The sequence below is a fragment of the Poecilia mexicana genome, unplaced genomic scaffold, assembly GCF_051168715.1.
Source record: "Poecilia mexicana isolate PSO_F unplaced genomic scaffold, ASM5116871v1 scaffold_5, whole genome shotgun sequence".
Classification (NCBI taxonomy): Eukaryota; Metazoa; Chordata; class Actinopteri; order Cyprinodontiformes; family Poeciliidae; genus Poecilia; species Poecilia mexicana.
In genome coordinates this window covers 1,382,652-1,407,761 of record NW_028263374.1, presented here as the reverse complement: position 1 = coordinate 1,407,761, position 25,110 = coordinate 1,382,652, and the positions used below count along the sequence as shown (strand labels likewise).

At 37.6% G+C, this 25,110-nt stretch overlaps 1 protein-coding gene across 1 annotated transcript in view; it reads left to right on the top strand.

Moving 5' to 3' along the window:
* The window catches only part of LOC106905764 (uncharacterized), a 105,619-nt gene that overhangs the window by 40,953 nt on the left and 39,556 nt on the right, over nt 1-25,110 (top strand). Inside the window, exons 2-4 of the mRNA XM_088005313.1 lie at nt 13,836-13,973; nt 16,697-16,864; nt 23,432-23,536. Coding sequence (XP_087861439.1) covers nt 13,935-13,973; nt 16,697-16,864; nt 23,432-23,536 — 312 coding nt within the window. The 5' untranslated portion in view covers nt 13,836-13,934. The remainder of the gene's footprint in view (nt 1-13,835; nt 13,974-16,696; nt 16,865-23,431; nt 23,537-25,110) is intronic.

Sequence of the window (25,110 nt, the reverse complement as noted above, 5' to 3'; positions counted from 1 at the left end):
AGCCTTATCTGACGGTTCACCCCTCTCCTCCAGGGCTGCAGCAATATTTTCTAAGTCTTGACTGGTCCGTGGTAATAAAAAGGTTGGGGACCACTGATCTAGAGCATTGCAATACTTGCAGTGCATTCTTTTCAGATCTTGTCCTGGGATCTCTCTCTAATTTAGGAAGCCATCTGTCAGAGAGATTGACTCAAGAATAGTTTGGTAAACAGGTGAGTTCGTGGTCAGCTCAGTGATTACAAGGTGCACAGTTTCTAGTGGAGGTTCATTACAGATTTTTTTTATATATTTAATTTGCCATAACTGTACAGTGGACCCTTGGTATTTGGGTTAGTGACTATGGAATCTAGGAAAACTTAAGGCCCTCTTTAAAAATAGCATACCTGCATATAGTTCAATATCAAATATACCTTAATATGAATTAATGCGCACAGTCGAAACAGTCTCAGCACTGTGGCTGAAGCTAACATCCAGAGTCTTCCTTATCTCCGCTCTTGAGGGTAAAGTTGCCTTCCTATGCAATTCCACTCTATTCTCATTTCCCTTCAGTTCTCCGCCTGGAATTTCTCCCATTGAGCTCAATTTCTCCAATTACATTTCAACTGGGCCAATCACGGAACAGAAGTAGTAGTGGTGAATAAAGACGTCATTTTAGGGTTATAGTCCGCCTGTGGTTATAGTTTGGCAATGGCAATGGAGGAAAAGAACGAAGCCATCCAGTCCACAACTCTAAATATTGAGCAATTAAAGTCAGAGCAAGAATAATGCTTGACTTTTTATTGCTGGCAAAGATGTTGTGGCTCCACTCCCCACAGGCTTGTTATCAGCTCACACAATTTTCAGGAAGCTTCATCAAGCTGGCGTATTACATTTGTCATGGCCAACAATAGTGATTATGTAAAATTTGATCCAATCGTTTCAACTTCAACAAAGTCCATGCCTCCAGCAACCAACGATTTCTCAGTAACTGAGGGTCCAGACCTCTGGATGAAGCAAAGTGTAGAACTAGCTGCAGCTTTTCACCAGGCTAGAGTACAGACAATCAGCAACTAGGAAAACTTAAGCCACTCTTGAATCAGTTGCTTTGCAAATGTCAAGAAGAATTATGTCTACATATTTCAGCTTCCCAAGATACATTTCTGTCAAATATTTAAGATTAATATTTGGAGTTGTGTTCAACAGAAAAATCTGCGAAAACTGAACAGTGAATATGTGGGGATCTGGTATATATAATGAGTTCGGAACTGATTATATATAGCCCTTCATATAGTGACAGAGTTACAGTAAACAGCATTGAACTGGGTAGATGAGACAAGAAAAACTGAATTTGTAAAAACAAAAGAAACAAAGTCGTATTTATAGTAAAATGACTTTTGTACATTATAATAAACAACCACAGGGACAGAGATCTGTTGCAGAAAATAAAATCAAAGGGGGAAAGAATTGCGTAGGAGTGTGTGTGCGTGCGTGTGCGCGTGTGTGTGCGTGCGCGTGTGTGGGGGTGTGTGTGCGAGCGTGTGCGTGCGTGTATACATGTGTTTGTGCATTCCTTCAAAGGGAAAGGCAAAATGAGGATCAGACGAAGTGTGTGTGCTATGCCGAAGCAAAGCTTCAAGTGGTTTGGACCATCAGACAAGTTTCGTTTGAAATTCTACAGATGAGTGTTTCTGTGGAACTAGAACTGAAGCTCACATAAGCTTGTCTGCAGCTTAATGGGAGACAACACACCAATTTTATTTGAATATGTTGTGTTTTATGTTGCTGGGACTTCAAAAGCTCTGTATGTATTACAACTTCCTAGCTTAACAACCTAGGAGGTGATGCATTAAAACTGTCAGCTTTGTAAGCATGCCGATTTGTCCTTGAACTGCATTATATATGGAACCCACAATTATCTTCACAATATCGGTGAGTGTAATGGATGCTTACATGCATTCACACATTGCATACCAATAATATATCATCCCAGTTAGACTGATTCTGTCTGCACCTGATGCCTATAAAAGGTCATTAGTTTTAGGGCCTGGGATGAAGGGCCCCAGAAATGGTGGGAACATTGTGATAATGGAAAGAAAGAAAAGATTCAGGAATTATGAGCTCATAGTAGTCTATAGGCAAATTGCCACGTGATTTTATGCGTGAGAGGGCAAAAAACAGCTCAATACCTTTGACTGCCACTGGTTTTAGCAGTCAAGTTGCCAACATGTCGCAGCAAATCTTAAATATACATGTGATTTATTAAAGAAAAAGGGATGCAGCTGCTACTCACTGTTAACACTACAACAACTAGACAGCAAGAAAAGCATCACATCAAGAAAAGTCTTGATTGAAAGGAAAGATAGTGAGGGAGAGAGAAGTAGATCAGTTATGCTAGCTTGACTTTGACAACTTTACCATGTAGATCTGCTGTGGAATTCAGTGCTTCAGTTCAGTCAAAAAAAAAAAGAAAAAAAAAAGGCCCATCATGTCTATTTGAATGGAAGGCTTCCATTTTCTTCTCCATCTTTCTGGTTGCGACTTTTAATATCATTTTACCTGGATCGTCTGTCAGTTAAATCAAAGTAAGATGTTTTTGCAAAGAACAATGATCAGTTTCAGAGAACTGCAGCACAGCCTGGATGATGACACTTCCTGCCATCGTCCAGAAATAAGAGCCGTCTGTTTGACGCCAGTGAATGACCTCACTGATTAAACTCACACTGCTCCCATGTTGAACAAGCCTCCTTTCAATTAATGATTCAATTACACGCAATCAGCAGGAGGTACACCACGACTGTTGGGTCTACTGGTTTCCTATTACTCTGCTCCACCATCTAATAAATTATTTGTCAATGAAAGATCACTTCTATCCCCGAAAAAAATAGAAAACCCTGGTAAATGTAGTTCCAGAACAACTGGGAACAACATTACCAAAACTGCTCTGACCTGTTTTTTGTTGTTGTTGTTGTTGTTGTTTTTACATCAGCACTTCATCAACAGCCATAAACAGCTGTGATTGCAGTCTTAAGCAGCAGGAAACAATTTTACCACACAGAAATTACAATGCTGGAGAGTCTGGTTTGAAAAGTGGGACTGTTGTGACAGTCTCTCATTAACTGGAACACAGTTGAGACTTCTAGTTGAGACAAATACACTCCAGTCTCAGAGAGTCTTGCAGAACTTTTTGGCAGAAATGGAGCGAATCTGGGGCAACATATTCTCACACTTGGATATATTTTAGAGGTCCAGCTTAGTTTGGGTTGTGCACACATTTAATGTATTCCACACAGTGGAAATAAAGCTGGCATTGAGACAAAACAGAAATGATTTAAAGGCTTGTTTTGGAAGGGATTTTGACAATTATGGATAAGAGGGGACAGCTCAACAACAAGCACTGTGCAGGGTAAGGCCCTCTGTGTGTCATTTTTGTGGCTTTAAAGAGTTAAGAACAGCTTTGTCAGAGCAATTAGAAACCATTAAGCTTTGTCTTGCCATCATGTGTCTCCCTGCCCCCATGGTCCATGATGATGCCTTTTCATCCGCCTGTACGCTTCCACACCCATGTTCTTGTTTTAACGCTCCAGTCTGTCGTTTGCATGCTGCTGAGGTACATAATTCCAGAAATGGTGCCTTCGGTCATTCATCATGGCATCAACAGTGGGAGTTGGGGACGATAGAAGAACTGCAAGGAGAGAAAGGGGGGAAAAAACAAAAAACCTTTTCAGTCCTTGGGGTGCACAGTGTACGGCATCTAAAGACAGATTTGTCAGAGGTAAGGCAGCTGTCCTTGGGAATGCTCCACTGAGCTTTAGTGCAAAATGAAAAAGTCTCCTTCAAGAGAGCAAATCCAGCAATTCATGGAACCTGCAAATGTCGTTTTGCCTACTATTAATCAAGCATATTAGTTTGGATCGGTTGAATAACAGTTGCATTGTAACTATGGACGGGACTGTAGAGCATTAATTTTGATTAATTAATTATATAGATTTCAATGGAGTAAAAATAAAAAAAAATTATTTTTTTTTTACATACGATGGTTTTGACTGGAACCCTTTTTATTCAAGAGTTTCTGGTACGCCCATAAATCTGATGCACAAAAAACATCCACAAACAGCAAATGGATGATGAAGCTGCTTCTCGTGGCCCTCATTGGGATCATTTTTGCTTCAAAAGACAATCATATTGGATGCTGGAAAAGACTATTGTTATGTTCACGTTATGCTAAAAGGAATTATCATATCAGTATAGCTATTCAAGGCTAAGATAAAATTTCATTGCTAAACATGTAGCAGCAGCACAGACGTCCCCAATGCTGTGTCAGCGTCTACAGTCCACATTTCTAAAGAAGGATTCCTTTGAAAAAAGTCACATGAATGGTCAGAAAACACTGAAAGCTGAATGGGTATGATATCACTTTGCACCATTCTGATGGTTGAATAACATAAATAACAGATTCGTACTTGGTTGGTAATGTAGCAGTGGAAAAAAAGAGATTTTAAATTGAAAATGTTGCTTATTTTGTTGGTAGTTTTCAATTAAAATGAGGATCCTGCAATTAACTTGATTAAAAATTTTAATCAAGTTCCACCACTACATAACATTAACTACCTTATATTTTAAGATTTTGATGAGAATACAGCTGATGTATTTGGCTTAATGAAAGTGTGGTGTACAGCATTGCTGGAACTGATATGTCAACATCAGTTGCATAATGACTATATTTATTACTTTTAGTATAAGCTATGAACTGTACAGACTTTTGAGAGTGGGAGCTTTCAATGTGCAACCAGCTTTAAAATAGTTCGCCAGCTGAGTTTAACCCTGAATCAGCTGTTACTTCTTAGGTGTGGTTGTCCTGAAAAGTCTTTATTTCACACATAAAAAATTGACTTAAAAAGTGTATTACTATATTATTAATATCTGATGCCTTAATATAAAAAATATTCTTGTGATTTCAAAATGGAGGACAAATCAGATGAGCAAAATGATCGATTTAGCTATTTTATTTAAGACTCTTGCAGCGGTTAAGCTTTCATTGTTCAGTCCCGTTTTTTCTATTTAAATCAGACAGTGTGTTTAATGGAAGTGATAATAATCCTGGAATTTTATGTCAGGCACTCCAGCTCCAGCAGCTCTAATGTTAACATCACACGATCAAAAAACTCATGTCATTTCTTTACTGGAGGTAGTTGGTAAATAAGAAGTGCTCTGAGCGATGCCCGATGGGTCTCATCAGTGCTAACATGAGTTGTCAGAGTGTCAGTGTGTTTGGATCTGGTGCTGGGTGAGTGACAGTGGTGTCCTTGAGTCTCCCATCCTTTTCTCTGGGCCACTGTGTGAACCCTCACTGACAGGCAGCAGTGGGCCTTGGATCGGTTTGGGGCGACATGCCAGACTGAGACTCTGCTGCCTTCAAGGTACAAATGCCAACATGAGACACTGCTGGACAGTACAGCAGCAGAGATCCAGTCAACAAAGTAACTTTAGCTTGTATTACTGAACAAAATTCCGTTTTACACAACTTTTTCTTTATTATATAATATATCATTTTCTCAACTTCTGGAAAGAAAGTAGCAGATTTGTAGCAGACTATTCACAATCTAACACCAAAAGGACTAGGAATACTCTCTGTTAGCATGCTAAAGTTAGCATTTAGCATTCTCTACAATGGTTGTGTTGGACTCAGAAACTAAAAATCTATAAAAGCACAAAGTTTAAGTCTGAAAAAAGAAAAATGTAATATATTAGATAATGCAAAATCTAAAATTGATAACATATTAATGAGTAAATGGACATCGTCAAATCTTCGTGATGCATGGACCAAATTAAGTGTCTTTGATGTTCAGCTAATAAGCTAATAAGTTTAAAATTTTAAAAAGTTTAAAAATTAATCTTGCAACTACTTCCTGACATTTTCTTCTTTGTGGTTTGTGCCAGCGGCAACACCCAGTTGTTGATCATGTGACTCGTGTGACGTGATCAACAATTTCACCAAACTCCATTGCAATTTGGTGAAATAAACCCATTTTGATACAACTGAAAAAAATACCTCATCCTAAAACCAAATCTTTGAATTGAAAAGCGAGTCGGCGTGCTTCCGTTGAGCAAATTTATTTTCTAAACGTCAAATTGTGCAATTGTATGGTTGATGGAAACACATCTACTGTTCACTTCCGCTACCTTTAGCCATGATGGCGACTGATATTTGCTCTGACTTGAAATGCCACATAATCATACTTCCTCCTTCTTGTTGTTCTTTATCTTTTCTGTTGATCTGTGATCCCCTTTCTTTCCAGCTGCCTCATCATTTGCCTTCTCATTCGGTTGGTATTTCTGTTCCCCTATCATCCCTCAGAGAGAGAGAGACAGAGAGAGAGAGAGAGCAAGAGAGAGAGAGAGGACTGTATGCAGTTACCTTGGCAACTGCATCTCGAAGCTTAGCCTGCTCTCTTCCACATGCATACACACTCCGTGTCTCTTTCTCTGTCTCTCTCACACACACACACTTTCTCCATCCTCCTGCCTGGCTTTGATTAAAGCGTACCTCTGATGAGGCTGAATAGACAGGAGAAAGAGGCAGAAGAGAGGTGGGAACTGGCCCGGCTTGTTAGGGGAGACATGATGCTTTTCTTCTCTGATGAATTATTAGAACTGAAGCCACGTATCAAAGGCAGAGCTTGTCTGGGAGCTACACGAGGTCCGCAACAAAGAAAATAGCAGTCCACACTGCGCTTTGAGATTCCCTCCTCGCCTCTGCAGAGGTCTTTGTCAGTTGGCTGATAGAGGCAATTTTGGGTAATAGTCTGTTACAGGAAATTAATGCATTCGCCGGGCTCCACTGCCTCACTCTATGACATCAATCTGTGCTAATTTGCCAATTAATCTGATTCGATGAGACGTTGTCTCTATAAGGGACATCCATTTACCTCCAACTAACTTTACGTTTTGGTGATTTGTGTTCTTTTTCACATCCTCTTCCTGTGTGTGTCTCAACATGCCTGTAGGAGGGCATTTTCACCTCCAGCAAACAACCGGCGGTAACTATCGATTCTCGAGTCTTTGTGAAATGTGTCACAGTTGGCGCCGCGCTTGTTAACGTGGTCAGAACGCGAGTGAAAAATATCCACAGTGGGAACTGGGAGTGGGGTTGACTGCAGTTGTTTTGGGGTAATTTGTTGTTGGATGTCCATAGGGTGAAAACTTTCTGTTCTATGGCTCAGGGGGAGGTGAAGAATGATTCAGAATGCTGACAGTAAAGTTTTGTGAAAACATAACCTTAAAACTATTGTTGGATTAAAGATGATGAATTTTCTGAGAAAACCCAAGATCAAAGTGAACTTCTGTTAAAACAAGTTCAATCTCCACATTTGAGTCAAGAGTCCTGGAAATGCAACATGAAATGTTACCTTCCAGTAGAAGGAACACAATCCCCCAACATACTCTTTTATACTCACCTCCATCAAAATTTTTAATCAAAAATTTAAAATAAAGTACATTGAGTCCTGGAAGGTGTGCAATAATGTTGGTGTTCTGTTGTTTTTTTAAATGGTTGTGTGTACATAGTCTACATACATGGCCTTTTGTATGTATTCTATGTGTATTTTATTGTTTGTTTGGACAGCTGCTACACTCTTGATCCAATGATAAATTTGCCCTTGGGAATGTTAAAGTAGTTTATGAAAGTGCTTCTTAATGAACCTTTAAACCGTTATGATGTTTCTTTTTCATGGGCTGTTAACAAGTATGACAATAATAAATGGCAGTCCACAGCCAGTGATCTTCATGTTCCAAACATGCCCTGAGAATTTAACATGGAAAGTATTTCCCAAAAGAGAAGCTGTTTTCATTAAATTTAAGGAATGTAAAAATCTTAAAAACTCAGTTTACCTATCTTCCAAAAATTGGAATATGGATCAAAAAGGTGAACTCCAACCTGCCTACGAACATAGGTCACGGTTCAAGTGAAGTGAACTCTGGCCCGGCTCGAATGAACATGTGACCAGAAACCACTGCAAAAACAGGAACTGGACTGCAGTGCAGGGCATTCTGGGTAAATACAACTAAAACAAATGTGAGTCACTAAAGCAAATGAATGAAACTATAGGATGCATCAGTATTTGTTTGAAAAGCTTTATGCTCTCTATGTTATTAGTTATGAAGTGAACTGAAATGGAAAAAAGCTGCAGGGTTTCTGTGAGCATCTATTCATCTCAAGCAAACATACAAATATGTATGTCTAACTAGTGTACCAAAAGCAAATATGTTGGGAGAAATGAGCCGATTTCTTTTGCCAAAGACAAAAGAGAAATATTATACTTCTAAAGTCTGAGCAACTGTGTTTTTGTTTACGTTTTGTGATGAAAGAAGTTGCCCTCAGTTTATTCTTCAAAGATTTTTGTGTGATTTCCTTCTGTGGTTCTTGGTGTAGCGCCACTGCAGGTGAGGAGGGGAACAGCTTTTTTTAAAGGGTTTGGTTGGTTTGACAATGCAGGGTGAAAGTGAAATGCACCAGCTGCAAACGCAAAATAAAATAGCAATTTTGATCCCCAGTTGAACCGAGTTGACCAGATTATCAGGTGTGAAAACAGTTTCCACACCACGACTGTCAAAACAGATGGTTTGGTCTGGTAAAAAAAATAAAAATAAAATAAATAAACGGGAAAAGTGTTAGAGTGCTGTGACACTGTTCTCCACCTTTGAGTCAGAGGAACTTTGTTTTTTTGAATTTACATAATTAATAGACCTTTTAAAGTGGTATGATGGAACACTTGAGTCATAAAAATTGACTTTTCTTAAACATAGGTATACCTTTGTCCTGGAGGTGATTAAGACATAGTGACATTGGTTTAAAGGTTTATAAAGAAAAGGCTTCTGCATGAATGCAAAATTTTTAGATAAGAGTTATTTTGAGATGGCAGACCTACTTTCCTCTCATCATCTCAGGGATTAGCTATTAGCTTCAGCTAAATGACAATGCTGTGAGTCTTTTACTGTAAGAAAGACTGCTTGTTTAAAAAAAATGCAGGATTTTTGCTCTGAATGAACAGAGACATAACCTTCTACCTCTCTTTGGAAAAAAAGCACTTGTAAGGCACCCACTCAGGAGAGTGGGTGAGTACTTATTAGCCTAGAATCATTTGTTTCAGAGTGCAATCAGAGGAGGAGGCGGCGATGCTGATCGCTTGATTTTTTTTTCCCTCCTTGAGAACGCATCATTCTTCAGAGCCTCTTCTCTCCAATCAGAGAGTTTACTCTGGAATCATATCCACAGTTCAGCCGGTGACAGGAAATTGATTAGACAGCAAGTGGGAAATGAGTCCCCGAGCGGACCCCCGCTTCCCTTTTATCCCAAAGGACGGGAATTCATTTCTGTCAGATCACTGTGATTTTTGTGTAATGGGACAATTTGCACGGTGGGGGAGCTGAAGGAGACAGAGGGAGAGGACGTTCACACTCCTTTAACCATGTGCGATATGTCAGGACCTTTTCCAGGTTGGGAGTCTGGATGTAGCTGTCTGTCCTCAGAGCAAATTGTGATAATACCATGGTCATCGCCTTCAGCTCCCAGGTGGATTAAATTGATGTGATTTAATGCCTGTAGAGCTTAGAGGCCATCAGGAAGATCCTCTCACTGCACTTTTATAAAGAATATGTCTTATACATATTTGTTTGGTGTGCTATGAAAAGATCGGTCTCCTCCTTGAGCTACTACTTCCATCTGAAGAAATGCACTGCTCCCAACCAAAAACAAGTGCCAGGAGGAGGGGCTTAGCGCTGTCAATCAACATCCTGTACTTGCTGTAGGAAAGCTGTAGCAATAGCAGAGAGCAATGGTGGAGAGGCTTTGAGGGTGGTAGTGGGGGTGAATGTGCAGCACAAAACAAGATTGTGATTGACAGCACTAAGACCTGCCTCCTGGCTCTGATTGGTTGTTTCTAGTTAGCTCTGGGAGAAAATGGAGGAGCTCAGTGTTTTCACAGATTATCACCAAACTGTCACGACATCATGTCAGTTTCAACAAAAATGTAAACAAAATATATTTTATGAAAGCTACATACTGCAGTAACAATGTTAACAACACAAACATTTCAAATAATGATGTACAATGTGATCTAATTACTTTTAAAACAGCAACTGATAATCTGCTTCAAATCTCTAGTGGATGCAATTTTAAACCTTTTTTTTTTTTTTACTTTGGCTGTTTGAATGTTGCCACTTTTGAAACTTTTCTTTATGTGGTTCTCAAGTGTCATTCAAGGTCACAGTTTTCCTGCAAGCTGTTTTGCACAGATCTCCTTGGAGATATTTTGTGACAACATGTGTCTTACACGTCAGTATTTTTAATAAACAGCCGCCAAAGAACATTCTCCAAGATCACAGGCATTTTAACCTTCAGATGAGAAATCTACTGAGTGGCTATGAAATAATTTCACAACAAAAGGTTAGCCTTGGACAGCAGCTTTAGTGCCTGATTTAAACAGAAATATGCACTTTCTCTATCACAGTTGGCAGATGAACATGTAACTGTAATGTAACTTTTTGTGTCTTCTTTTTGGGTTTATCGTCATATTCCGACATCCACAAGTTTGTGATGTAAGTTTGTGATGTCGTGATGTAAAGCATCCGGTGAAACAAAGCTGGCTGAAATATTTCATTCCAAAGTCTACAAATAAAATCTTTCTCTCACTCTGGCTTTTATGAGGAGTCCGAATTTATTGATTAAAATGATTAATAATTAAATTTTTATGTTCCTACACACAACCCATAATGACAAAAACAGATTACATCTGCAGTGATTTTTTTTGTCTTGTTTTTAATCACGCACATAAGCAGCAAAAAGTCAATATGTATGTTTGCTTGAGATGAATAGATGCTCACAGAAACCCTGCAGCTTTCTTCCGTTTCAGTTCACTTCATAGCTAATAACATAGAGAGCATAAAGCTTTTCATACAAATACTGATGCATCCTATAGTTTCATTCATTTGCTTTAGTGAGGCTCTTATTCTGTCTAGAGACAAATAATATATTTATTGTTATTTTATCCAATTATAAAAACAAAGTCAAAAACATGAATAAAAATACAATTTATTATATTAAATAGTATTGAATTAAATTTCAGCACAATCGAAAAAATCAGGACGCCAGTGTTGGAACTGCAGCACATGGTGTGGAGAAACACTGACATTGAGAAAATCTGTGTTTATGTTGCTGTATGCTTAATCCTAAAGGCATGGATATATAGACCAGTGGAAGTTATGCTGCCTAATTAGTGTACCAAATGCAAACATATACAGGAATATAGAGGGAAAAAGAAAGTTATCCAAACACAGAACCCTTTGTTACTCTACAACCAGACTTAGTGCAGAAGAAAGATTTATTAGCATGTTAACATGAACAGATTAGAATGTTGTTTATAACAGGCAGGGAAAAAACCTCAGCCTCAGAAACCTGTATTATTTATAAGTTTTTTTTCTAAGTGTAAGACTATAAAATGAACTTTATAACCACAACTTTATATCAATAAACAAAAACACGACTCATTTGCATTTTCATCTTTTTTTTTTTCTTTTTTTGCTAAATTTTATAAGTTTGCTCAAGATTTGCACAACAGTTATATGGAATCGTAGCTTGTGTTAAATTGCTGTTGTTGCATTTTTATGAGGGAAACAGAATCTTGTGGCATTTTTTTAATTTATTTATCTAAAATCATTGTTTAGCACTAAGGTTAAAGAATGGAGGATGAACATTATTGCAATCATTGCTCAGTATTGAATGTCATTTGAACACCACTGCTTTTATGTTCATAACTAATTCCTGAAAGCTAAACATTTCCCTTTAAACTACAGGAAGTAGATCTAAGAGTTTTTATATAAATTACATGCTTTTAGTTTTCCAAAAATAGTTTCAGTGCTGGTAGCCTATGTACACTGCATTGTTACTCACTCTTCTCTAAGGTCTTTGTGAGTCTCTGTTGTGACGTGCCCTGAACACACACCTCTTCAAACTGACAGAACTGGCTTCTCTCTGCGCTTGTGGTTTGGCTTCCATCCTCCTCCACCAACTGGAGCTTTCTGCTGATTTTCAGGAATATTCACTTATGGCACACAGACACACTCACACGCACGCACGCACGCACGCACGCACACACACTATCTTTGTGTTGCTATCTTTGTGGGGACTTTCCATTGACTTCCATTCATTTCTACAGCCTAAACCTTACCTTTACCCTTTTCCTAACCCTAACCATCACATACCTAACCCTAATCAAAACTCAATATATATATATATATATATATATATATATATATATATATATAGCATTTTATAACAAATGAAGGTAACATAGTTTCTTGATTGGGCTGTAAAATGGCACTCTGTGACTGGAACACAGATAATACTGTCTTAAAAGATGTTAGCGTTACAACAATACACTTTTTTGTTCAGTTTTATTGTGAGTTGTAGAATCTGCCAAGAATGCTAAAAAACTCTTTAATATCTCTCTCTGGGAGGAATTTCATGTGAAAGCACATGCCCTTGGTGAGCAGGTGCATCATTTCTGATGAAGTTGAGTTCATCAAGAATTTTGAAAGTTATACTGAAAAGAGCAATTCCTCAAGAGAAATACATTTTCTTACATGATTGCTTTTGTGTCAGATTTTTGTTTGATGGCTCAGTTTGATCAGAGAAGGTTTAACCAGAAGTTTTTACACATCTGCAATGTAGAAGTTTTATGAAGCATGGTTAGTAAAGGTGATTTGGAAACAAAACTAATATGGCTGCTTTAGATTATTGATAAAAAAAAATGCTTTGCAGTGAATTTTTAACCTGGTTTATGTTACTGTTACGACCCGGCTCAGCCAGGGGAAAGGGAAGTAACATTAAAGAAACCTAGGTGGTAAGGTTTAACAATTTAGAGGTTTATTGTTTGGGTTCAACAAAAATAAAGAGGGTAAAAATTAACAATAGTCAAAATGTAGGAACTTACAAAAAAAGGTACTATACAAAACAAATTCCACAAAACAATCAGTTGTAAATCAAAGAACTTAACCAAGCAAAAATAGACTTTCAGAACAGGGTACACAAAACAAACTACAAATCTCTAACAGAGATTCAAAGATCCCTCACAGGGACAAAGTGAGTAACACAAGCTATCAAAGCTAACAAAGGTTGTCAGAGCTATCAAAACTAACAAAGGCTATCAGAGCTAACAAAGTTTACAGCAGTCAAACACCTAACAAAGTGGCAAGCTGTCTAAACAAAGAAACAGCCACACCTTCTCTCAGGATGTCCTTGGTTCTTAAAGGGGAGGCCTCAACAGTGATTGGTGGAGCCGGCAATTGATGACCCAATCACGGTAGGCCTCAGGGTGTGGCACAGGACAAGCAGGGCAGCACCCACTTCCAGGTGAAGTCAGTCTGATTAGCCACTGAAAACAACAAACAAACACAGAAAAGGCCACTGGCCGTAACAGTTACAATAAACCTTCCTGCTGAGCATCAGATGACATTTCAATACTGTGGCTACAGGTGGATGTTTTCTAGACATTGGGTCTATATGCAGTCCTGATGTACAAATCATTTTTTATTGGCCTATAAGAGTCAGTTTAACCATTATGTCAAATTTTAACTCGCATGGAAATGCATAAAAAAAAAACATGCCTGTAAAATCATTTCATGGCTGTAACAACATCCAGCTAACAAGATCAAAATACATAAAAAATAGAGCAGACAACATTCTACCTCTTTTAGGAGGAAAATTAAGAACAATCTGTTTGCAGGTTTCTAAAGTGGTTTATAAAACTGTCATATGTGAAATGTTCAAGTTTAAGTTTGCTGTTTTTCTACCTTTTTCCCAGGTAGGTGCTACTTCTCTGAGAAAACTGAGACGGCCCCTGAGTCGGAGGGGACGGCAGGGATCTAGGAGGCCTCCCTGACAGCAGGGGGCAGCAGCAGACATGCAGGACTCATCCTCTGACAACAAGATGGCCAAGCAGGTCAGTGAGGCAATATGAAGTGGCCTCAGACTCCCAGTGCAGTTTTGCATTGCAAAAATAAATTTGCTTAATGGAAATATATCAATGAAAAAAACAACGGCACAATGGCATTTTTCCATAAAACGTTTTGCTGCTAGGATGATATGGTTTTTCAACCATATCAAAATTAACGTAATTCAAAAAACTGCAATAGAAACACTTTTTTTGCATCACATGAGTCACATGATCAACAATCAGATGTTACTACTGGCAAAAACCACAAAGAAGCAACAGGAAGTGGTTGAAAGATGACATCACAACATTTTTTAATTACTTCTAATAAGGCAGATTGACAGACTCCATTTTGAAATTGACTTTGATTCATTAAAATATGACAAGTTTTGTTTTTTGGTGGGTATATAAAAAATTAAAAAGCAACATCTTTTGTTTTGCTTAGTTTTCCATTTTGCTCAATTTAGTGCTTTCAACTTCACAACTTTGTCCCTCTGCTAAATTAACACCACTGAGTTCATTTTGTCTTTGTGTAATTTCTTGTTGTTTTACTGGCATCATTTAAAACTAATTAGAACAATACGCACTTCTGCAGTTCTAAAGGCTAGCTATTGCTTTTTTCGTGCTTTTTTTTCTTTTGCCAACATCTATACAGAAAAGCATAGTAGTTAGCATCTCAGTGAATTCATATTCAGCCGTAATAACCACGTGTTGATGGAGATGATGTTTTCATCCTGTTCCAGACTCAGCAGGGTTTTAAAGTCGAGTGTTTAGAAGGAATTTAGAACTTCCTGCTGTGTTTTTGTACCCATCTAAAGCCTTGCATGAATCTGAATACCTTTAAAACCCCATCAGCAATCAGCTCAGTCACAACTCTTTCAGCAGCATATTTAAAGTAGAGACACTGGCAGACGTCTGGAATGCTGCGTGCGCTCCCTGCTGTGGGAGGGCTTGGACTGATTCCCTCAACATTTAGGTAAATCAACAGTTTTTGAGCTAAAATCTCCAGCTCATTTTTTCTCAAAGGTTAAAACATTGAAATATCTAACACTTTCTTTTGCCATTTTTCATCTATTCATTTTAACTGTGTGCTAGCAGTGTAGATTTGTGTAAATGGCAACAAAAGATAGATGGCCGCAGCTACTGAGCTAAGCTCTGGTTCTGCTGAAGCTTTCTTCTTGTTAAAGATGTCATTTTCCTCTCCACTGTCGCTGCAAGTCAATGAATCAACCCAAACTGATGGGTTTCCTAGACAGAAAACCTTCAAACTGATCTGATTAATGAACTGAACTTGATGTAATATTTAATAACTAGGACCAGTTTGGAAAGAATGTATCAGATTGAAATTACTTTCAGTAAATTCCTTTAGATGGTGTGAATTGATTGTGTACAAACAAACTAAATTGAATTGTTTGACAAAAGGTTTAAGAAGCTGACTTTTACTTTATTTTCATTTGATGTGAGGATGAGGAGAAGAGCTGAAAACAAAAGCCAAGGAAAGATAATCAAATGTATTTAAATTCCAACATTTTTTTCTGTTTAGATAACATTATCAATATTTTTGCTTTAAGTAGGTTTTTATTAAATGGGATAACACTGTTTAAACTCCGTAGATTTAATGACATTACTTTTTGTATTTCTCAACATATAACTGCTGAAAATCCTGTCATGAATTTAGATGTTGGAGATGTTTAGATTTTTTGTACTTTGGGTTGATTTTTGTTCAGTTTCTTTTTGTTTTATGTTCTTCTATATTCTGTAATGTTCTTTCCTCTCTGCACTTCCCTTAGTTGCTTTAGTTTCCAGTTCCCTGCATCTGCAGCCCATCAGCTAATTAGGACGCCTGTCACTCATCCCCTAATACCATAACCATTACTTAAACCCTGTTCCAACCTGGAGCCTCAAATATGAAGCAGGATTAATGAGTTATCAGGTTAGCCTGGGTCTATCACCATGGTGACTGCAGCTGTGTTTCCATTACAAATGTGCACAAATCTCTGTCTATTTTCTGTTGCTGTCAAAAATGTACAATTTTGCAGTTGTGGTGTTTTCATCAAATAAGACATGAAATTAAAATCACACATGAATAAGCTTGTTCATGAGATGAGTCCTTAAAAATGAAGGCAACAATGGATGTAAACAGCTACATGAGAGATATTCATATTTCAGCCATGATGCTAGTGCTCATAATGTATGTTGAATAAGATGTCGGTGTTTTATTCAGGCGTTGGAGCGATAAGCCCCACCTACATGGGAACGGCTACCTATGTGGCATTTTGGGGGAAATTGTCGTCAGTGACCTTAGAATGACACACTACTTTTTATGAACTGTGATGCTGTGAGAGTTCTGGTGGAGCCATCTGCACACTGTCCAACAAAAACAAAACAAAACAAAACATCATCCTATAAAACACTTCCTGTCATCTTCTTTGTGGTTTTCACCAGTAGTAGCATCCAGCTGTTGATCATGTGATTTGTGTGATGTGAAAAAAGGTGTTTCTATTACAGTTTTATGAAATACATCTATTTAACCTCCTCATCCTACTGCCAAAACCTTTTCTTGAAATACATGTTTTTTCGAAATTGGCATGTTCCATTAAGCAAATTTATTTTCATAGTTTCAACTTGTGTGCTGTGCATTCAGAAAAAATATTTCATTTTTGGGTTTGTGCAATTCCACTTTTAACTTTTGATGATTTACCACCTCCAATCCATATTTTTATGTTTTACAGGAACAGAACTCCAAGCACCAGGACGAACACAGAGAGGCCGAGGACACATCTGAGAAGACCTCCCCAAATAAGAACCTGAAGTCTCCTCAGAAAGGCTCAAAGCGTCTTAAAACCTCCACCTTCAAGGTGGCACTGCTGGATTCTTCAGAGTATGAGGGAGAAATCGAGGTATGCAAAATGGAAAACTATTAGCATTTGTACATTTTGTTGCATTAGGCTTTGCATTTTCTCATCCCTATTGTTTGTACCTCCCTTTGTTGGGATTTGTGAGCTGCATGGTGCTGCTGGAAGCTGACAACATTGTTCCACTTTACCATAACACACGTGTTGCTGCGGTGGCCAGGTCTTCCTCTCCAGGCGAAAATGTGTTGCTGTTCATCGAGCTTTGTGAAACTGGACAATTTGCGCTCACAATAAAAGGAACTGGGAGCTCACATAAGAGAGGATGAAAGATAAAGATGTGAGGGAGTTCATGGAGATAAATCCGTTGTGGATTTTTCTTTCTGACCCGCGGTAACAGCAGCTCTCCTTGAACAGGTTTATCTCTGTCTTTGGAAATAACTTTGCAGGATAGCAGTGGAAGAAATGAATATCCAATTACAGGGCTGTGGAGGGAACTCGACAGAGCTTCTTCAAGCTGTTTCTGTGCAGGCTGAGTGTTTTCTGTTTCCTTTCACAGAATCTTGGAAGAATTCAGCAGACAATCGTTTGGTCAGGGAGAAAGCCTCCATGCACAAGACATGATTTCTACGTGCAGAACTGAATCAGAGAGCAGTCAAACTAAAATATGCAAGAGGTTTATTTTCAGAATATAATAAATCTCTCTTTTTTACATTATTCATTTCAATATCAACTAATCCAATTCATAGTGGAGCTAAATATTAAGTTTACAGACTAAATATCTAACTATTTCATTTGAAGTTAAATATTTAGCTCGCTAACTAAAATAGCTTGGAGCTAAATTTTTAGACTAAGCATTTAGCTTGCTGGCTACATATTAAGGTTCAAAATAAATATTAAGCACAGAGTTAAATATTTAGCTTGCCTTACTTTGTAAACTAAATACTTAGTTTACTCCATAAGTAATTAGTTTGAAACTGGGACATTTCTTAATGACAAACATGGTGAAAATATGACTTTGAAAATGAAAACAACCCAAATTATTGCTGTTCATTTTTGACTGCATAACTTTACAAACAACAATCCATAGATTTGTTGATAAGATTAGCTGATGAAAGTTTGGTTTCTTTGTGATTTGATGAATGGAGCTAATTATATCTGCATTCAATATACAAGCATTCAACAAGCAGTGTTTTAGTTTCTCCTGAAGAACTACCTAAAACATGCTGTCTATATAGGTGCCTTTTTTTTGCCTCCTCCTCTGTTCAAAGCTGCTTGCACCGACCGCTAACTGGGTACTAAAAAATCCATAGTGGTTACATGATTGCGAGCCAGGTGCAGCCAAGGAGAAAATAGAAGAGCAATGTTATTATAGCACGAGCACACTCCTGGGGATACTTTTTGCACAAGTGCATGGAGGTTTGAATGTGTGCTGTGATGATGGGGGCAGGGTGACCTGTGAGGTACGACTATCAGGACGGCTGCCATCTTTTTCATCACCCTGAAAACATCCTGAAATCCATTCAGGCCCCTCAACACAACATACATAACCCCGCTCTGCCGGTGGGGGGGATGTTTACAAAGCCGTTTCACATGAATCACTCTTCTTGATTATGAGCCCAACCTGGCAGCACTGAAGTCACTGCAAGAGAAAGATGTACGATTAGGATTTGCAGCGTATATAAACTGGTGCTTTGCTTGAACTTTTTGGTGTTGTCATATCAGAATTAGTAATCTTGCACTTAACAAATTAGGCTTTTATGGAATGTGGCGAGAAGAAAGAACCACCATCAGAATAACAAGAGGACTTTGACTCTACTACTTCATCAAGAACACGACACAAAATGGAAGAAAACTTTGTATCAGTTGAATGTAAGTTTTAGACACAGAATTGGAAGTCATTCACCAAACTGGAAAATCTGGTGTGGCTGCCACATATCTGCTGAAAATTTGCATTATGCATCTCAGGAAAATCTTTCACGTGTTCACTGCTCTGAAAATATATAAGGAGAATACTAGACATACATTTTGAATTGAAAATGTTGCTTATATTATCAATATAGTTTTTGATTAAAACATAATTAATTGCATTTAATTAATTACTGACTGTGAAATTAACAACATTTTAAAAAAAATCCCAACTCTAGATAATTCAGGAAAAGTTGGATTAACTGCGATACTTGTTTAGTTAAACTTTGAACAGGAGTAGTTTTTTAAAAACAGAAGACATCAGGTGAGTAAAACTGACCAGCAGACTTCAAGTGACCCTTGAAGGAACTGTATGTAAGCTTTCCAGTTTAGCGACAGTCTTAAACCTGAGTGTCGACAGGCGGCAGCGTGCCACAGCCTCCTGCAGCCTCTTGTCTGTCGCTCTGCTCTCTCTCTCTGTTTTTCTCTAAAGGAGTTGCCGTATTCCCGAGTTAATTAAGTTTTGAGTCATGGATGCATGGTGGAGCTCCCCATCGGCCCTTGGCCAGCAGCGGAGGAGCCACACCCACCCCGCATGTGTGGTCAGACCAGGCTGGGCCGATGCATTCCACTGGGCTATTTCAGTCTCGGCTCAGTGCTAGCTGCTCTTCATGTGTCACATCAGAGTGAGAACAATGCAGCAACACGACTTTTTATTTTTCTCTCTTTTTTTTGTCAATGCAATATTCTATCCATTCTCCAAATGCCGCTTGAGCGCTAACAAAAAAGTTCAGGCACTTTTTCGTCATACCCTTGGGATATTAAGAAACAAGAGGAATAACACCGCATCTGTTTCCCTGGCAACTACTAGCCCAATTTTACTGTCAGTGCACAAAAGGAGCCACAAGAAAAGGAAGCATGTGTGAGAGGATAACAGTGTGTGGTTAGGTGTAAACATTAACTCGGCCGTCTTTGTTCTATATTTAACTGAAGCTGATGAGTGCATCTGTAAAAGTGAGGGCTTTTTCTTCTTCTTTATGCGCACAGATGTAATCGTGTCAGTGGTTAAACCTGAACCAAAATGCTTGTTATCGTGGTTTCCGTGATGGTAGAAATATGCATCTTCACCTAAAGTTTGGATATGAAATGTGTTCACATCTCACAAATATAATATTTTAGAATTGCCTGCATCTGTAAAAATAATGGTAGTTTGTTCTGCGTCTGAAGCATATGGAAACACAGGAAAAATCAAAATGTACTCAAATTAGATTCTTACACTTTTCCTTTAATGGTGCCATTATTATTATGGTTAGCACTAGTGTGCACCAATTGCAGTTTTTTGGCTGATCATTAACTTTTAAAAAACCTCACCTGCCCATTCCGATTTTGAAAACAAAATTTGTGTGAAAAGTCATTAAATACACCAACAAAGATGTTAAGTTGGCAACAGTGGAGTGAATATTGTTAATTCAAAAGGGGTGATTTTCAGACATTTGCCAAGGTAGATAAAATTGGTGGACAAGATCGGTTTCACAGCCCAAAGTTAACCAACTCTTAGTTAACTCTTAACCAAAGTTAAGAAAATCAAGACCAACTTATCATAAGTTATTGTGCGCCCCTAGTTAGAATGCTAAGTAGAGGTTAGCATCCTAACCCATACTTAAAAATATGGGCTATGCCACTTTAAACTAGGGGTGGAAATTAAAAATGTTCTCTACCAGCCCCAGTGGCCGGTAGAGAACATTTTTTACCGGCCACTCAGACATTTCACCAGCCACTGTTTTTTTTCTTTTGAATACAAAACCACAAGTACGTTTATAAAATATATGATTTATTTTTAACTCTATGAAAATCGATTTACTGACAAAAAGTTTACAATTATTCTTATTACTAAAAACATCTCATAATAACATAATTCTGAGGGTCGTCATCATTCCTGTGTTATTCAAGTATATTTTGACTTCCTGTGTAGGTAGCCCTATTGAAAAAAAAAGTTAAAAGTGAATGTAGTTTTTTTTCTGTTCAAATTGTCAGCCTGCCAAGGTGGCGAAGTGTTGCTCCAATCTACATGCCACTTCAGACTTTTACCCACATTTGGCCAGGGGCAGGTGCTATTTTCCACCCCTGGTTTAAACATTTTCTAATTGGTATAATTTTTTGTGTCAACGTTAGGATGCCAGTTGCTTATCAGATGTTGCATTGGCTGAATGATGCTTCTGGACTGGGGATTTATTTGAGCTGTAGCTTTGTGCCCTCTGCTCCTTTAGGGCCCTCCCTGGGGCCAAACTGTGTCAAATTATTATTGCTAATATTGTTATTACTTTTGTTTTTCATTATGAGCAGTTGTGTTGTTATTCTTATTATGATTAATAATGCAATTTAGGACTTAAGTATTTTTTCTGCCTTTATTGTATAATGCTTTATTATTATTATTATTTTTTATTTTTATTTTTTCTATGGCATCAGCAAAAACACTACGAATGCCTTAAAGACTACACTGGGCATTTTTCTTTTCTTGCACATATTTTTTTTGTTTCTTTGCATGTTCAGTTAATCACTGTAATAACTGTATTTTATTTGTTTATATCTCAATAAAAACATTGATGTTGGAATTCCCAGTTGCAAGAGCTCCAAGTCAGAAAAACTGAACAAAACGCTCTCACTGAAGCTGGAATTCCGACTTGCACAGCTGGATTTTCCAGAGGATCTGAAAATCAACAGCCAAGATGTTTATAAAAAGCAGCTGGCGATGGAAGAATAATGTGTTTATGTGCTTTTTTGACTGTTAGTATCTCATTAAACCAGTTAAAGCAAACATTATTCTGTGTTTGCAGAAAAGTTGCATCACAGTTTAAAGGCATAAACTCAAGAGGATCTTGTCACTTTCAGCTTGGCTTCTTACTAGCCTCTTCACTGAGTTCAATGATTGTGATAAAAAAGTTGTCTAAAGGTTAAGGAACAATTTTGTAATTACTTATTTTTATGTCTATTTAAAGCACACTTCAGTGAGCTGTGTGGAAAAAGAACCGTCAGTACTTTATTACTAAGTTTTACTTATGTAGAACACTAATAAATGTCTGAAATTCTTCGTTCCAAGAGTCTCATCTCCTGTTGCACCTGTAGGAAATGCAGAGCCAAAAAGTATCTGTTGAAGGTGAAAACCAGAAAAGTCATTTGAATTTGAAAGGGGAAAAAATCTGAAATTCCTTCGTTTCAAAAGCTTCTTTACAGCAACCTTGGCAATATATACAATGGACCTCTGCTTATTCCTGCTTTACTATTCAAAAATTCATCTTTTTTTCAGTAAAGCATATCTTAAATATTTTAAATTAAATGCAGCATGGGGAGCTGAAGAGCTGAGGTGGAATGGATAAACTCCTTTGTATTTTTGCGGAATTGTATGTGATTGACACAAAACAGCAGGTGATGCAACCACAGATCTGATGGGAATTTTTAACTGGCCTCTTTACTCTGATACCCTTTAATACAAACATACAGTGCAATCCCAGTTTAACTATAGCTGTTCTGTAAAGGCCTTAGAAATTTGGTAGTTTATGTGGCAATGAGGGAATTAATCAGTCAAAACACTCATTAGAATTACAGAACCAGACTCAGGAAAAAAATCAAGAATAAAATTTGTGTTATGAGAAAAAAGTCATAAAATAATAAAATCATTTAATGGGAATAAAGTTGTAATAATATTGGAATAATCATAAAATTCCTAGAACAGAGTCATGAGAAAATGAGAATAAAGTTATAATGTCATTAGAATAAAGTTATAAGATATTGAGAATCATAACATTACAAGAATAAGGTCATATATTAGCGTACATTTTTTTTCTCTTGTGAAGTTATACTTCAGTTTGGGTTTTGCAATTAAGGAAATATTTTTAACTCATCAGCATCATCAGTCACAGGATTTTGAAACGATGTATTTGTTTCAAAGAAAGAAACCACTCAGATATGACGAGCTGGTCGCATCAGAGCTAGATAACTACAGAAGCTTTGCTGTTCTCATATCCACTTGTTCTCTTGCAATTTTGCAACTTTCTTCAAGTAATTTTGCATCATTTTTCTGCTAATATTACAGCTATGTTGTGATAATATTATAACTTTATTCTCGTAATAAAAAAAACTACTAATAAAATAATATTCCTTTGTAATTTGCAGTTCGTCACAAGACTTGGATGAGTCAGCAAATGCATAGAAGAAGATGCTCTGCTTGTAACATGTAGTCATAATCTGACCTTAAATAGTATGACCCTAAAATATAAATAAAACAGCATTATCTTTTATGTCAGTAAGTCCCCAAGTATGGACTCATCATACAGCAATTTAGTTGCAGAAAGATAAAAAACAGGATCTAGACGGTAAAAGATAACAGGGAAAGAAAACTGGTCCCAGTAACCTTTATAAATACAGACAATGTATTTATAACATTGTAACTCTGCATAGCAGAGTTATATAAGGAAACCTAGAGAACAAAAAAAACAGGCGATAAATCCTAATAGGAAGCAAAATTAACTGAAAAGAACAAAACAAACAGGGAGTGAAGTAAAAACAGACCTTAAAACAGGAGCTTTATAAATTCACACGTTTACAGGAAAACCAGCAGTAAAAGGCTAACCAAAGCTAGCCTCAGGAACCACAGGAAGCCTTCCTGTACTTTCTCAAACTTTTTGTGTCTGTGTGTGTTTCTGTCTGCAGAAGCACTCCAAAGGACAGACCCTAATGGACATGGTGTGTGAGCACCTCAACTTGCTGGAGAAGGACTACTTCGGCCTGACCTTTGCTGACACAGAAAGCCAGAAGGTCAGTGGATTCAGCACTAGAACAAACTCACGCGGATGTATTGGGGCTCAGTGAACGATTTGTATTCGTCTCGCCTCTGAGTTGGTTGGTTCTCTCGGGTGCACTGTCCATCAAAGATGAAAAAAGTGGACATTTCATAGCTCAGTCGGGGCCTGAACAAAAAAAGCCATTTGAATGAGCTAAATAAATGCTTCATCTTCTCTTTCCAATAGTTCTGTGTCTATTAAATTTAGCTATAGAAGTATTTCATGAGAGGGAGAGCTGCTATGGAGGAAGAAATCCTTTAATAGGATGAATCAAACCTCAATGGTCTGCGGCTAATGAAGGAATTGGGAGAACTTTTAAGAGCTGATGAGACAAGTTGGGTCAAAATGACCTCTGTGAGTTCTGGAAGTCTCTATTATATAGCCATCGGACTCCAGACTGGTAATTAGCTAATGTAATGTCTCAAAACAGTTACACTCTATTCTGTTTTGTCTGTTCTTTTATAAGAAAGATGTGCAAGTATTCCTAATGCTTGTGCCTTTCTTTAAGTGATGGTTTCAAGTTATTGATGTTCTGGAAGGCTAAGGGCTAACGTTCTGGAAGGCTAACGGCTAGTCAGAAGGACCCTCAATTCTGGCTGATTTTAGTGTTTTGAAACAACCCCATATATCTATTTGTTGGACACAACAGCATATTTGCGGATCTAATCTTTTTAAAATCTGAACAACATCTGAGCCTATAGTACTTTGACCAGCATTGCCCAATTGGTACCAATCCATTTGATTAGCTGTGTCTCATCAGTCCAACTTGGGTCTAGTTGTCGGTGTAGAAGGAGAGACTTTAGGTGATATGGAAGCTGAATCACTTCAAAATCTATGACAATACATTATTGTCATAGGTGACAATAATATATTATTTTAGCAACAGCCACATGATCACATGCTTTTTTTTTTTGTTTGCATATAAGGCAATTGGATGGCATGGATGTTTAATAGTTTTATACCGTGAAGTAGGGCAGGACAGGAAAATCAACAACACTATATATCACAATAGACACATAATCAATATCAACAGATAATACATGTGGATATTCAATATTTAGATATTCACTGAACTCCAATCCAGAACCGAACAGCATTCTGGGAGATGTAGGTAGAGGAAAGACTTTAATTGCCCAAACTCATGCAGCTGGCTAAGCAAGATTGGTGGCATCAACTAACTCACTTATTCTTTGGTTGCCTAGCAACAACCAGTTGAATAACAGTTTCAGGTTTCACTTCGGAGTGAAGACTGTGAATAAAACAGGAAATACCAGTTTGGCAGTATTTCAGATATTTAATACAAAACTAATCAATAATTATCAATATTGGTAGTGAAACGCTGATATTGTGATACGTTTTTCAGCCATATCGTCCAGCCCTACATGAAGCAGTTATCAAGTTTATCATGTTGTGAGAATCTTACCATGGCAACCTTTGTACATCATTTGTTTATTATTGCATACATTTTTGTAATGATAAAATTTACATCATCATCATCTTTTAAAATAAATACTTGGATTTCTTTTAAAATCCTCCTAATGTTGTAGT